The following is a 13372-nucleotide window of genomic DNA, read 5'->3' on the forward strand; positions in this document are numbered from 1 at the left end:
TAAACAATATTTTTAAGCCAAAAGTATCATAAACATTCCCTTCTGCTCCYCTATTTACAACAGCTTCTAAAGTTYAGTTAATCTCACAGTTGACTCTTGTGTTAAAATGATATCTAGACTTAAAGGGTTCACCCTCAGGCCTGAGTAATTGTGACTTCTATTCAGAATGTGTCCACTGACTTCACTAAAACAGTTATCTGGCTGTAACAGAAGTGGAACCCTGACCCCATCAAAATGGGACATTTCCTATTAATATCACAGGGACCACTATCTCATGGTACAGACAATCCTGACACCTTCACAGGCCCTCCTGTGCACCAATGCATCTGCATGGCCTCRATTTCAGCTCCCTGTTACTCGGTACAGAAATAAAATTATACAGAAATGAGCTGAATCAGCCCAGTCTGCCACTCAGACCTGTAATATAGGGTTTGACAGAAATGGCAAAGCCACTGCACCAGTGATGAACGTCTACTCTGTAGACAAGATCATGCATCTATTTATATCACGAAAATACAGCTCACCTCAGTAAATAAAACTTAGTCTTGACATGCACATAATATCCAATTTTCCACTTCCACACTTCTCATGGTCATATTTATTTATTCAAAACTGAAGTGTGCAAATACTCGCTGAATTATTTTACACCTCCTTTTGCAGAAGTAAAAACAAGTTCTCTGTAAGCAAAGTAATTTTCTGCCTTACCAGGTAAGTTTTAAGATATTCTGAATGTCTTGACACTTTGATTTTAGCACCTGCTAGCAAATTTCTAGCCTTGCATCTGAATTAGCTGCACGACTTCCAGTTCAACATGAGGCTGTCTCAACARACCCTTGTACATCAAACAGCAATTTCCCTCACAGATGTGGTTTAAATTCAGCTCATAAGGAAACATTCCCCCCAAGTTTTTTAGTGCATTCCACTAAAACTGCATTCCAGCTTTAGTCTGARGTTCTCCCAATACCCTCAGTGGGATTATGCACAGTTTATATTAACAGAGATCCTATCTAAATTCACTACTTACCGCTGAAACTCTCTGTTCCCAGTCATGTTTATCATCTGATAGGATCTCTCTGATCTTGTTTATGGATTCCTCAAGATCCCGGCTGGAATAAATCTACAAATTGAAATACAGAGTAGCACTGTAATGCAGGATTTACTCCAGAAAATCAGATCACTTCCCAATTACATTCTTATGTCCTTTGCTCCTCAATACTGAAACATCATGTGCTAGCCTTGGACACAACCGGCTTTGCATAATGCCCAGAATTTACACCCACTCTGCAACTAAAACTTTAAAATTATCACAAGATGTTTAAAGGATCATCTTTCATTATTTTATTATAATTTCACAATTTTAAGCAGCACTCCTGCAGCTACTCATGGCTACATGTCAACACCTACAGAAGACCATGAGTGGACACATGTGCTGTTCAAAAATAAAGCTCCAGTGAAGGAGAGGGGACATGTGATGCTTCTCAGCTATCCAGCTAAATCAGCAAACATGCATGGTCCAGTTGTCACACTCACACAGCAGAAGTCCCTGAGACACAAGTCACCTTTATTGCTTTCAGTTGCCAGAGGGTTTCACACGAACTACTGCCACAYCCTACCATTTAAAACTTGCCTCCCTTCAACTTCTAACCTGCTTTCCCCTCAAAGATTTGCCAGCATCACAATGAGGCACAATTTGCCAGTGATTAGCATGAGATCCTACATTTACCTTCTGCTTTTTAGTRCAGCATGGTTTAACATGTAATTCTACTTACCTGAACCGTAGGGACGTCTTCAAATGCCTTAATGAAGTCTTCTTCATCCACAGCACCTGCTCCCTCTTTGGCTGCTGACACACAAATGAAAAAGCCTTTTCCATCTTGTTATCAACAAGAGAATCAATTAAGAAACCACCAGCTATCAAGGCACTTAATCAGGAGAAAGTTCACTATCGAAGCAGCCTCAGAGTGCTGCAGATGTAATGAAAGCAGAGGCAGGGAAATTCAATGCCAGGCACTGGCTAGACATTCATGGCATCCTTCAACTCACAGGCACAGAGGGCACATTAGGGAAGTCATTACAGTAGTCACTCAACAGTTAGGGGACACAGTCTGAAAGATGAAAGGGAATACTTACTTTAATTATATGGGAGATTTTATTTTAAAGGATTTAATCCCATCTATAATAGATGAAGCTGGAGATCTGACAGGTGCACAAACAGATGAACGATAAGGAAGATAAATAGTCTCTGGAATACTAATCAGATTAGAGACAGTCTGATATAGAGAACTTTCTCCATTTCCCTAGGACACATATAGAATTAGAGCTACATGTAGAATTATTACTCATTCAGAATGACTGCTCAGTTTTCTTTCTGCACCTTCATTACCAGYCATGCCCAAAGGACTAAAAAGAAAGCCAACGTGTCAGTTTTAGACTGCAAGGGCTGAAATTTAGCCCATAGCTGTAAGGAGCCTCAGTTCAGCCAGAGATTCAACTACAAAGACAAAAATCTCCATGCTGCAGCACCAACATGATTTACTCACAGCCATCAGTGCACAACCACAAAGGTCCAACCTTCACAAATGCAAAAYAAATTACAGGGGTGTGGAGATTGCTTGGAGATTCATCCTACCAAACTTTGGTTGTGGCATGCCRAGAACACAGACATAATGATTGCATAGGGAAAAATTTGTCATTGGATTCTGGGGGCAGTCTGGAAATGCTTGCAACAAGCTCAACATGAACATTGTAAATACTTCACAGACACATCTATACAGGCTGTTGGCTTACTTGAAGACTTGGAGCCCAGAGGGGCAGAGCCAAGTCTGCGGGTAGTGCCCATCCCAACTCTGCGTGAGTTTGCAGGGGCCTTTGAAGAYGTGGAGGAGCTGGCTGAGGAAGGTCTGTTCCCATCCACAGAGTCTTCATCGTCAAAAATTTTATCTGTCGAAAAACCACACTCACTGTAAATCCAATGAAGCAAAGGGATTCCCAAGAAACTGCCCATGCTATGGCAAACATTCTGTGTTTTCCAGCCTGCTGGGCCAGCCCTCATCTCAGCAAGGCCCTTGTGCCAGAAATCCAGTAAGTCATGGAAAATCATCAGCCCACCAAACCCAGTCCTTTGCTACTGCAGCCACAATGCACATATGCTAAACCCTTTCAATGAATGCATTTAAATTAAAAGAACAAACTTCAAATCTACAGCAGAAAGATGCAAGCCCCAGGTAACACTCGGGATGTTGACAGTCTGCATCTCTCATGTTTATGCCTCCAAGAGCTATTTTGACATGGACTGTAGGAAAACTAAGGCCACAAGTAAATTCAAGACCCAGGTGTGAAGGGGATTAGGCAGCAGAGGCTGCTTTGTCCCCCCTGCCAACTACCTGCACCAGACCACGGATAAACAGAGTAACCCAGGAAAGCTCATATGGCAGCACCAATGCTGTTGATAAAACACAGACCCATCTGGAGCTACAAATCCCCTTGAACTCTATAAATTAACACCAGAGATTCCTTACAAGGAAATACAAAAAGTTTCCTCAAATTCATAAAAACATAAATATAATGCRCATTAAACCTTACAGAACCTTCTGTGTACACCCTCTACCACCAGACATGAACATAAATTAACTTAAAATGAATTACAGCCACTTTGATTCTCAGTCAAGGTCACTTCAATTCCAAAGGACTGCTTATATTGCAGTTTTACATAGATTAGCTAATTCACTTGAAAAAACAGCCTTAGGYTGAAAGGTGACAAAGCAGCTGGGCACTGATATAGATGGAACATGTAATTATTGAGGCCAGGAAGACAGCTCAGCCCCATCACTCAGCTTCCCCACACTCCATTCAAGATTCAAGATCTGCTTCACGTCCATCCCTCTCCAACTGGCCAAGGTACGCACCTGCTCTCCACCGGATTAGGAACATTTCCCTCACAATTTTCACTTGGCAAAAAGTCAGGCAGGTGCTTTAATCCATCCCTGCTCAATAAAGCATTTGGGAACATCCAGTATCAAATACAGGCTCCAAGATAGACACTAATGAGTGAAATTCAATACAGGCTGAGCTTTCTGAGTTAAAAAAAAAAAATAACAGTATAGGCAATTCTAGGGGAGGCAAAAGAACAGAAAGAGAAGTCTGTTTTGTGCTCAACCCAACCACCTTCAGTTTTCTCTGCCCTAAGTGGCATTGGCTTATTAGAAGCTGGACAGGAGAACTGTCACAGATCACCTAAAAACTGATACACCTCCCCATTTCTGACATGAAGCAGGGCATGTGATGCCATACTCCAATCACAGCACAACACTGACACAGCAGGTACACAGAAGCATCCAAAAAGTTTAAAAAGGTGGGAAAGGACATCTCTTCCGTGAATTTTGATATATGGGAATTTYGGAATATGGGAAAGGGCTAGGGAAAAAAAAAGCAGCTCTGAAGGAAAAGGGAAAAATAATAACTGGTACTTGTACTGTTGTTCAGGCAAAAATGAACACAAGAGCTTTAACTTAGATAAATTTCAGGTCACACAGCTACAGAGAATATAAGCCACAATTAGGACGTGGGCTGTCKCTTTAACACAGTGCCTGAAGGCAGCCATGGAGACCATGCCACCTCCCTATTGACAGTCTTGTTCTGACATATGTAATTCAAAAATAATTTGAAAAGAGCTCAGGGAACAATCATGAGAATGATTAAAGGATTAGAAAATATGTTTTTAATTCAATTAAATGAAAACTCTCTGCAAGAGAYTGTTTAGTCTAGCCAGATTCTTAATAAGTTGCTTGATTACATTCTGTGTTAACACAGCTACTGAAGATTTATTAACACAGTTTTCCACCATGATTTATTAATATTGTTTCTCACCTAATAGAAAAATATACAACAAGGCAACTGGCTGGAGGTTAAAAACTAATTAAATTCTGAGTTGCCTTTTTTTTTTTTTTCCTCTCTTCCCCCCTGCTACCCCGCCTCCATTTTTTGCAATAGTCACAGGGCTGACCCTCTCTGAGGTTAGGAGGTATGTCACCCAGTGAATTCTACCACAGGCAGTTCTTAAAAAGCAAAATTGATTTTTTTTTCCAAAAGATACAGACTAGTTCAAATAGGAATTATTTCAAAAACACTATTTGGTGAGAGTTGCAYCAAGGTCAGGACAGATCAAAATAGACTTTAAAATGTGTAATCTCTGAAGCCTCTAGGAAGACGTTTAAGTGATTCAGAAAGACTTGCACAGCAATTCAATCCTAAAACTTCTAAGCAAAACTTGTCCCAGTTGCACTTATTTCAAAAGCTTCTATATGAATAGTAAGCAAATTATTATTTGCTGAATGTGCATTAACAGCCAGGAAAAAGACAATTGTATTTGAAACAAAAGGTACTTTACTAGTTCRTAGCTACTTTCACCAGGTAATAAAATTCTGCATCAGCTGCATTTCAGGCTATCTAGATGCAGCCTTAGTTAACTCACTTCCTCTTCTGTATGCATTTTTAAAGTCTCACCCCTCTGAAAGAAGAAGAGGGTGTGGTTTGCTATTTCATATAATAAATAAAAGCTAAAAAATCCAGATATTAAAAACATTGCACTCCTGTAGCRTTTTAGCAGCTAAACAGACAATCATTTCCTTCTAAAACAGGCTTTTCTGAGCATTAGCAAAAATACAACACTCCAAAAAACCAACCAGCCCACCCACAGTTCTGGGATGACTGGATTACAATCACATCTTCCTGTTCATTAAGTCTGCAAACTAAGCACTACATATTTATCAAACYAGAATATCCCTTCAATAATCCAACAGCATTTTCTCATCTGAGCAGTGCAGAATGACAGCACCACATTCAGAACTGCACATCAAGTCTGCTAGCAGCACGTGTGCRGAACAGAAAGAGAAACAAAGAAAGGAACCTGGACACGGGAGTACAGAAAAGAATAGAAAGAAAACCAAGCTGCTATACATTATTGTTAAACCCCCYTTTTTTTGCCCCCACATTGATTCCTGCTCATAATGATAATTTGAACTGGGATCATATTTTTTCAGCATATCTGCAAATAGTAAATTCAGCATGGGTGTAACTCTCAGGACACCAGCTGAGGTGCACTGAAGCGGAATCGGTGCCCCATTCTAACATTAAATAACCATTGMTGTTCTCCCATCCCAAGACACCCCCAGTGCTCATTTATAAGGACTTTACAGTACTCCCTGCCAGACATGCCCTTATAAAAGAGGCCTTTGTCTGCTCGCCACTCTGCTGTCTCAGAGATAGAGAAGACAATCTGCTTTACGTTTTTCAATTCCTTTACATTATTTAAGAAGAAGAAAATACTGCTTACAAGTACATATCCTTCTGCAAATAAGCTTCCTCAACATTCCTTCATATTTTCCATAGCGTGCCCAGATGTAAGAGTGCTTCACGGAGTGCCGCGGCTTTCAGTCCASAACATAATCAATCATTGCCCTCCGATTCATTAAGCATGCTGTCTTCACACGTGGATTTAAACAGCCATGGCCTCTGTCCTCTCGCTACGACTGCAGAGCTGCATGATTCTCATCAATACCCATTTCAGCCCAGGAAACTTCAGCTCACTTCTAGGAAGGAAATTCCCTACAAGCGAGGGGAACCCGGGACAAATAATCCGAGAGGAAGAAGAGCTGAGTCTGCCTGGCTCGGCTGGCTTGCACTAGGAACCAGCCTGACTTTATCCCCTGGGAAGCGCTAACAGGAGCATCTCAACAGCTGTCATCATTTGTCCATGACGAATAAATTTAGTCATTATTCATTTTAAAAYGTAACCCCTTCAGGTCTGGCCAAGGTGAAAAGTGGGGAGAAGAGGCTGCACAAGCCATTTAGGAGCCATGGTAAACAAGTGCCAGTACTTCCCCTGCCTGCACCACCAGCCTGGGACCTTTTAAAGTGATRYAGAGTTTCAAATGCCTTTTCCAAGSAAAAAAAAGATGCTTTCTGACTTTTAATAGCCTTAGGATGTCAGATCAAAATCTTTTAGTTATTTGTCTGTAAGCTTTACAGAGGACAGCTACTCTATAGTGATGACAGAGAGGGAAAAGATCTTTCCATMTCTGTTCCTAATGAAGATGGCCCGCTATGATCTTCAGATTCAATTCTGTGAAGGACTAAACTTGTCCTAGGCCACCTCTGTCTACTCTTCATCTATTCTGCTTAGAAGCACCAGTGCAGTTGAAACAGGCAAGATTAATATATCTTGCAAGTATCACCTGCATCTCTCTCAGAAAAACTCCCCTTTTGGGTGCAGATGAAGGTGGATGACACCAGAGCAACCTGCCTCCCCACCCTTCCTATGGCATGCTCCACCACAAGCAGACAGGTAGATGCTAAAACTGACACACATTTCAGGACTTCCAAATTCCATGCTCAACCCCTATTGGGGGGGGCAAAGCCCTGCTCCCTGAAGATCTGAGAGCCCTCTACATGCCAAGAACACACACCAGCAAAACTACCAACACCAAAGAAAACAGGGTATGTTCCTCTTTACTCCTTTCTGCCAGGCACAAGCCCATRAGCACTGGACCATATTTTTGAGACAGACACCCCTTTGACATGTCAGTCATGCCCTACCCCCAGGGCAGCATCTGGCACCCCCATCTCCAGCTGTGACTTCTATTGTTACCCTCTGTGGGTGTCCCACCACCCTCCAAGGGAGACAGCTCCAGCTGAGGTTAGATGCCTCTTGCCATCAGCACACATGAAACCCATGCATGGCTTAGCTGCAAGTCTGTCCAACTCCAACATGGTACTGCAGAGGATTCTCCAAGACAATGACTTTATGAACCCATTAAAGGTAAAGGAACGCAATCAATCCTACTTCGTTAAAAACAAAGGAATCACAACTACAAGCAGAAATAAGTGAGCACAGCATGTTATCAGGACTTCCTGCTTGGCCATCTCCCAGTGTCCCAGCTGCTCTCCCCTGGCCCCAGAAAAAGCTCTTCCTTCCCACTCTCCACACCAGGAAGTGTTCTGAGCCTTCAAAATGCCACCCTCAGGGACCCTGGTCAGCCTCCTCAAAGCACCCACAACCTCTCTCCCCTCATGTCCAGTTCTCCTGCAGTGACAAAGTCACCAGCTCCAGTCCCAGCCCACCCCTGCTGCTGCCTTCTGGCACTATTTACTGAACATCTCATTGCCCTTCACAATTGGCTTTGAAGTGGAGTCCCCAAAACCCAGCCTCATCGAGAATCACTCCAAGGGCTGARAAATGATTGTGTCTACAAGGCCATGCATATCACCCAGGACCTTGGCTTTTTTTTCTCTTATCTCACCCTATACATCACCCTATTTAAATTAGAATACATATCATTATGGGTGGGAGATTTCTGAGTAAGATTTCTACAAWGCAAATCTAGACAATGTATTTGTGGCCATAATAAATACAATAAAGACCGTGGGTGCCATAAGCCACAGGTAAGTTAGTGCTTAGAGACCCCAGCCAAGAATGTCAGCCAGGTAGGTGCAAAATGCTTTCTGCTTTAATAATTCTTATAACACCACATGCTTTTTTTTCAATCCCCAACACTTCCATTTTCCCTCCTTAGCTAAGTAATGAGACACTCATCATCTTGGCTGCTGCCACATACTAATTGCAAGCTAATGAACCTAATAGGTCTTCAACTTTCTATCACAAAGGAAAGGAAGAATTCTCAAAAAAGTAGCATGTGGAATTCTCTTCTGCTCCAAAAACATTGTATTTACATAGACAGTTCTGACACATCCTGCTTAGTCCCAAGCACCCAACTACAGCAATTTCAGAGTATTCATGTCTGCCATCCCTCTATAAGCAGACTATTTAGGCAGTAGAAATAATTTTAAAAGCACATTTCTGTGAGTGAGGAATCCTGYATTTATTAAACCCATACCAGKATGATAAAATTACCTTTACCAAACYGGTATRAGAAAATTGTTGTACACTTTGACCTGACCACATCCAACACTAGACTAGGCAGACAGAACAAGCATATGGAAAGCAAATTCAAACTTCAATCTGCAAGAAGAAGCAACAGCCCTGGCAACATCCAAAATCTGCTCTCAGGGACTGGCCTAGTAAGTCAAACAAAATCATCCTGCAGAGGACTGATCTGAAATCAGGCAACTCATGACTAATTTAAGGTACATTTTTGAGGGACATTATCATTTTCAATCCTGGAATCAGATGGCTCCAATTTAAGATGACAGATGGCTGYGGGGATGATTGAGAAAAGGAGCTTAAAAAAGTTGAAAACAAGAGACATAAAAAGGATTTAATGAACCTGTTTACTTTTTAAACTATAACATTGACACTAATAATGCCATCATGCCAACAAGCCACAGCAKGCCCTCTTCTAATAGCATATGAGCATTAGCACAACGAAGAACACAGCAAACAAAAGTTTTTAGAAACTTCTGTTCATGAAACTAACACACCTGGAAATGGGAGTTTTTAAGAGTTAGTGAAACAGTCACTTCGTTTTCAGCCATATGAAAGTTTCCATSAGCTTTAAGTAGATTTAGAAAGGAGATGGTACAAATGTTACATTCCTACAAGCTTAGTAAAATTAAAGCTCAGTAGGAGACAACATAATAGTTATGATACTGAAAGTGCACCAGCTTAAACAGCCAAAAGAATTCACAAAAGCATCAAAAGCTAAAATAAATTCATTAAGAGCTAGGATTTATTAGTTTCACCAATTACTACAGTTCATACAGACACCTAAACAAGAATCAAACACCCGTGTTAAGAGCCGCACAGACACAGCCTTTACATACCGATTTGAAAAAAATAAATAATTAGAGACAGACGCAGACAAATAAAAAGGAAGAAGAGAAAGAGACAAGGATCTACTTTCCTCAAAGTCATCCTTGGAAATACAATATTCCCACAGTGCTTTTYCCAGCCAGCCACACAACCTTACCCTCAAGAGCATCAGGAAACCCACAGTGCATAAACACTTGGAAAAACACACCTACCCCAAAAGCCCACATATTTACATAAAGCTTCATTTAAAAAGCAAAAGCAGCTTTTCCCTGCCCTGTACTTACCCCTGTGGTCACCCAGAGGTTYGTCATTATGCCTTGTGGGACACCCACCCTCCATTCCCTGCCAGGCTGTCCATACATCTCCGCAGCCTTCCACAAACACCCCAGCTATTTCAGAGCCTGTAACACTCCACACCAGGCTCTTGTTTCTGTGTTTCACTGCTGACTGTGCTTGGRGGTACTGCCCCAGTTTTGTCCTGGATCCTTGAAAATACCCTTTAAATTGCACTGCCTTATTACTCCCTCCTCATAGTGCTCTCATTAGCATAATCTTCAGAGATAAAAGACACAAAGTGGGTCCCTGAGCCTTGGAGATACCAATCAATGAGAAAGGCTGTTGATGCAGGATGGATCAGGGAGCTCTTTTAGTCAGAAAACACCTTTTAACAGAACTATGGGTCCCTGCATTCTGTCATATCTGAACTGCACATAAAGCACACTATTTTCAACTTTAATATTAATCCTCTGTGCTGCACTGCAGTGGCAATGTGAAGATTTTGCCTCAGCCTTACTAAAGTTTAATTATTTAGACAAATAATTATATAAAAGAAAGCGAATTCTTCTGCCTTCATTCACAAGACAGAAAAATTCCATTCTGCAGAGGCACAAGAAGTCCCTCAGGCGCCACTTCCATATGCACTYATAGCAGAGATGTGTCAGGTTAAAGAGCAATCAATGAACCTTTCCCCTCCTTGCTCTCACCTCCATCTCTGCATTTGCTGGAAAACTTAGGGCAACAGCCCCGACTCTCTGTGTTTGCAGTTAGTAAATGTCAGGATTCAGGCAGCAGCCAAAGTATCAGCATCACCCAGYTGCTGGTCACCCACACTACACCCAGCACCCCAGGCCAACAGCCTCCTTTGCTGGCTCTGTGSTCAGCTTTGCACAGTATTCGCTTTYGARGTTAYATAAATGTGACTAAAAGGCAGAGCCACTCAACAAGAGCAAGGAGTATTTGTTGTTATTTTAATGTGTGAGTAAARTGAAACAGAGCTGAGGGACATTCTCAAGGGTGTGAAGACTTCAGGGCATTGCCAGAGTCTACATTAAGCTCCACTCCTGAACAGTTTTTTGTACAGATCCCTTTCTCTTTCTCTGACTAAGGATGCAAGCAGTGCCACAAATGTTTTCTTACATTCCCAATATTATCTTCAAAACTGCTCTAYGCATATTCAAAAATGGACATTTGCAAATGGCTTGGGAAAAGTAAAAATAACATCACAACATATTAGAAAAAATATTTAAATTTAGTCGCTCCTGACAGGTTGCTTGAAGCTTAGCCACACGTGAAATTGAGTCCTCTGTATTTCCCAGGGTTGGTGCCCAGCACTGCTACAGGAAAACAGCAAAATCGAGCTCCCAGGGAGACACCTGCTGGCGGCAGCCTGGGGCTTACTTGCCAAAACCTGACGGAACAAGGAGATACCTGAGGAATTCATAGGTGACACTTTGTCCTACCTAGACYGCCTATACCCTGTGTAATCACGCATATCAACAATTTGAACACTTCAAATGGACAGTGCTTTTCACCAGCCAAGGGCAGGAGCCCCATGTGCAGACAGGGCAGGTGACTCCAGCCCCACAGCCCAGGTCCASATTTCCAGCTATTTGCACCATCTGCTGCCATGACATCACAGGGTGAGGCATTTCTCCAGCCTGCATTCCCCACTTGGCATTCCCTGCACAGATCCTTCTGCCTCCTCGGGCAATTATGACCAGTGTAGCWCACCTCGATGCTGACTGCCTCAACACCCATCATTGTCAACACAAGGAAATTGCAGATTCTGCTGTTATCACTTATCACTTCCTGAAGGGATGCTCATTCTCTACATACACAGCACACCGAGGTGTAAAGCACTGACAACAAGCACACAGAGTTGTGTTCAGAAGGAATGAGCATCCTGACATTTCCAGGACAAAGCACTGCTACAAAAAAAAAAGGCAAAAGGCATCTCATTGCCTCCAGTTACACACAGCACATTGGGGGAGGGGGCAGAAAAGTGCAGATCCCACTTCCAGCCACTACAGAACACCCTTGTTCTGCACCCAAGTCCTGCAGCAGAAAACTTTCCAGAAATATCTATGAGGAGACAGAAATGCCAAGCTGCAGCCCGGTTTTCTTTCAGGCTGTGTCTCAAAGGATGGCTGGGCTGGTGAGTTAAGCCAGTAAGAAGTGCTGGAGGGAGCTGGGGAAGCTGCAGAACCAGGTCTGTCCTGTACCATCATTTGGCTTTATTTACAGTCAGTAACAGGGACATGTTGCCCAGCACCTCACATACGCCCCTCCTGTGAGATGGTGGGGCATCCTAATCTTTCCAAGCAGCCACCTCCAAGCCAAGAAACAAAAATAGGTACAGTTATCCCTAAGCAATGAAGGAAAAAGCAAGGCTGTCAGCCTGCAGACTGTAGAGCCACAGAAAACACGAGCCTTCCGTCCCAAGGCGTTATCTGTCTGGTTAAAGGCTAATGCAAGAACACGGGTACTACATTTGCAATAACTGTATGGTGTTACACACATCACACATCAATGACTCCCACCCAGAATGCCTGGCCTGATGCATAATTAATATACTTTAATTAGATGACCATTTAAAATACTGTCAAAYGCTCAGTGGGCAATAATCATGAGATAAGAATGTCTGAGACTGCAGGTGGTTGAGACAAAAGAAAAACCACAGAAGGAAAACTAGGGAGCCTACATGGCTTTTGAGAAAGATCAACTAGTAAAACCAGCATGATGACCAGGAATTTCGACCAGAAACAAATGCTTCATCTTTCTAAAGATGCATATTACTAAAGACTGTGAAGACACATATACAAGCCAAGTGTACAGACAACTTTTGTTTATTTGAGAATAATTCAAAGTTGAACTTTATGATCCAAGCTATGCTCTACAGCCAGAAATGGTTACCCAACAGCGGCCTGAGATAGCTCTGAGCTCCTGTCACAATGGCTACAAAGTTTAAGAAGAGTTGGCTCTGTGATCTCCAGAGCATTCACTGCAGCTGTTAGCAAAGGAAGCAGCCTTGATGCTTCTYTGGAGTATTCAGCAGCACCGACTGGCTGCCACAGCACTCTCCTGATGCRCTAAAAAGCACAAGTTTCTGCCTACTTCTAATTAATAAAAGTATGACTTAGGAAGATTCTTTTCTCCCCACCACTTCAATTCAGCTCCCTGAGAGCAAGCAGAGCCTTTGGTAAGCTGCAGGCACACAGGATCTTAGAAACCACACTTCAGCACCTGTACACCAGTGCAACTGTTTGCAGCCCATGCCAGCTTTGGCAATGTCTGCATGAGCACATTCAACTGCAACCAGAGCTTACA

The 13372-nt window shown here is 42.4% G+C and overlaps 1 protein-coding gene across 9 annotated transcripts in view; it reads right to left on the reverse strand.

Moving 5' to 3' along the window:
• The window catches only part of CLASP1 (cytoplasmic linker associated protein 1), a 165712-nt gene that overhangs the window by 86387 nt on the left and 65953 nt on the right, over positions 1-13372 (reverse strand). For 5 of the 9 annotated variants that reach the window (XM_057368537.1, XM_057368541.1, XM_057368540.1 and 2 more), the window contains 3 exons: positions 2788-2940; positions 1770-1843; positions 1025-1117 (listed from right to left, as the gene is read on the reverse strand). In XM_057368537.1, the coding sequence (XP_057224520.1) occupies positions 1025-1117; positions 1770-1843; positions 2788-2940 (320 nt within the window). Of the gene's footprint in view, positions 1-1024; positions 1118-1769; positions 1844-2787; positions 2941-6331; positions 6384-13372 lie in introns of those variants that run through there. The other 4 variants (XM_057368539.1, XM_057368546.1, XM_057368543.1 and 1 more) reach the window with 3 other exon arrangements.

This window comes from Malurus melanocephalus, unplaced genomic scaffold (genome assembly GCF_030028575.1).
Source record: "Malurus melanocephalus ecotype Western Australia unplaced genomic scaffold, MMel_1.1 scaffold_94, whole genome shotgun sequence".
Lineage (NCBI taxonomy): Eukaryota > Metazoa > Chordata > Aves > Passeriformes > Maluridae > Malurus > Malurus melanocephalus.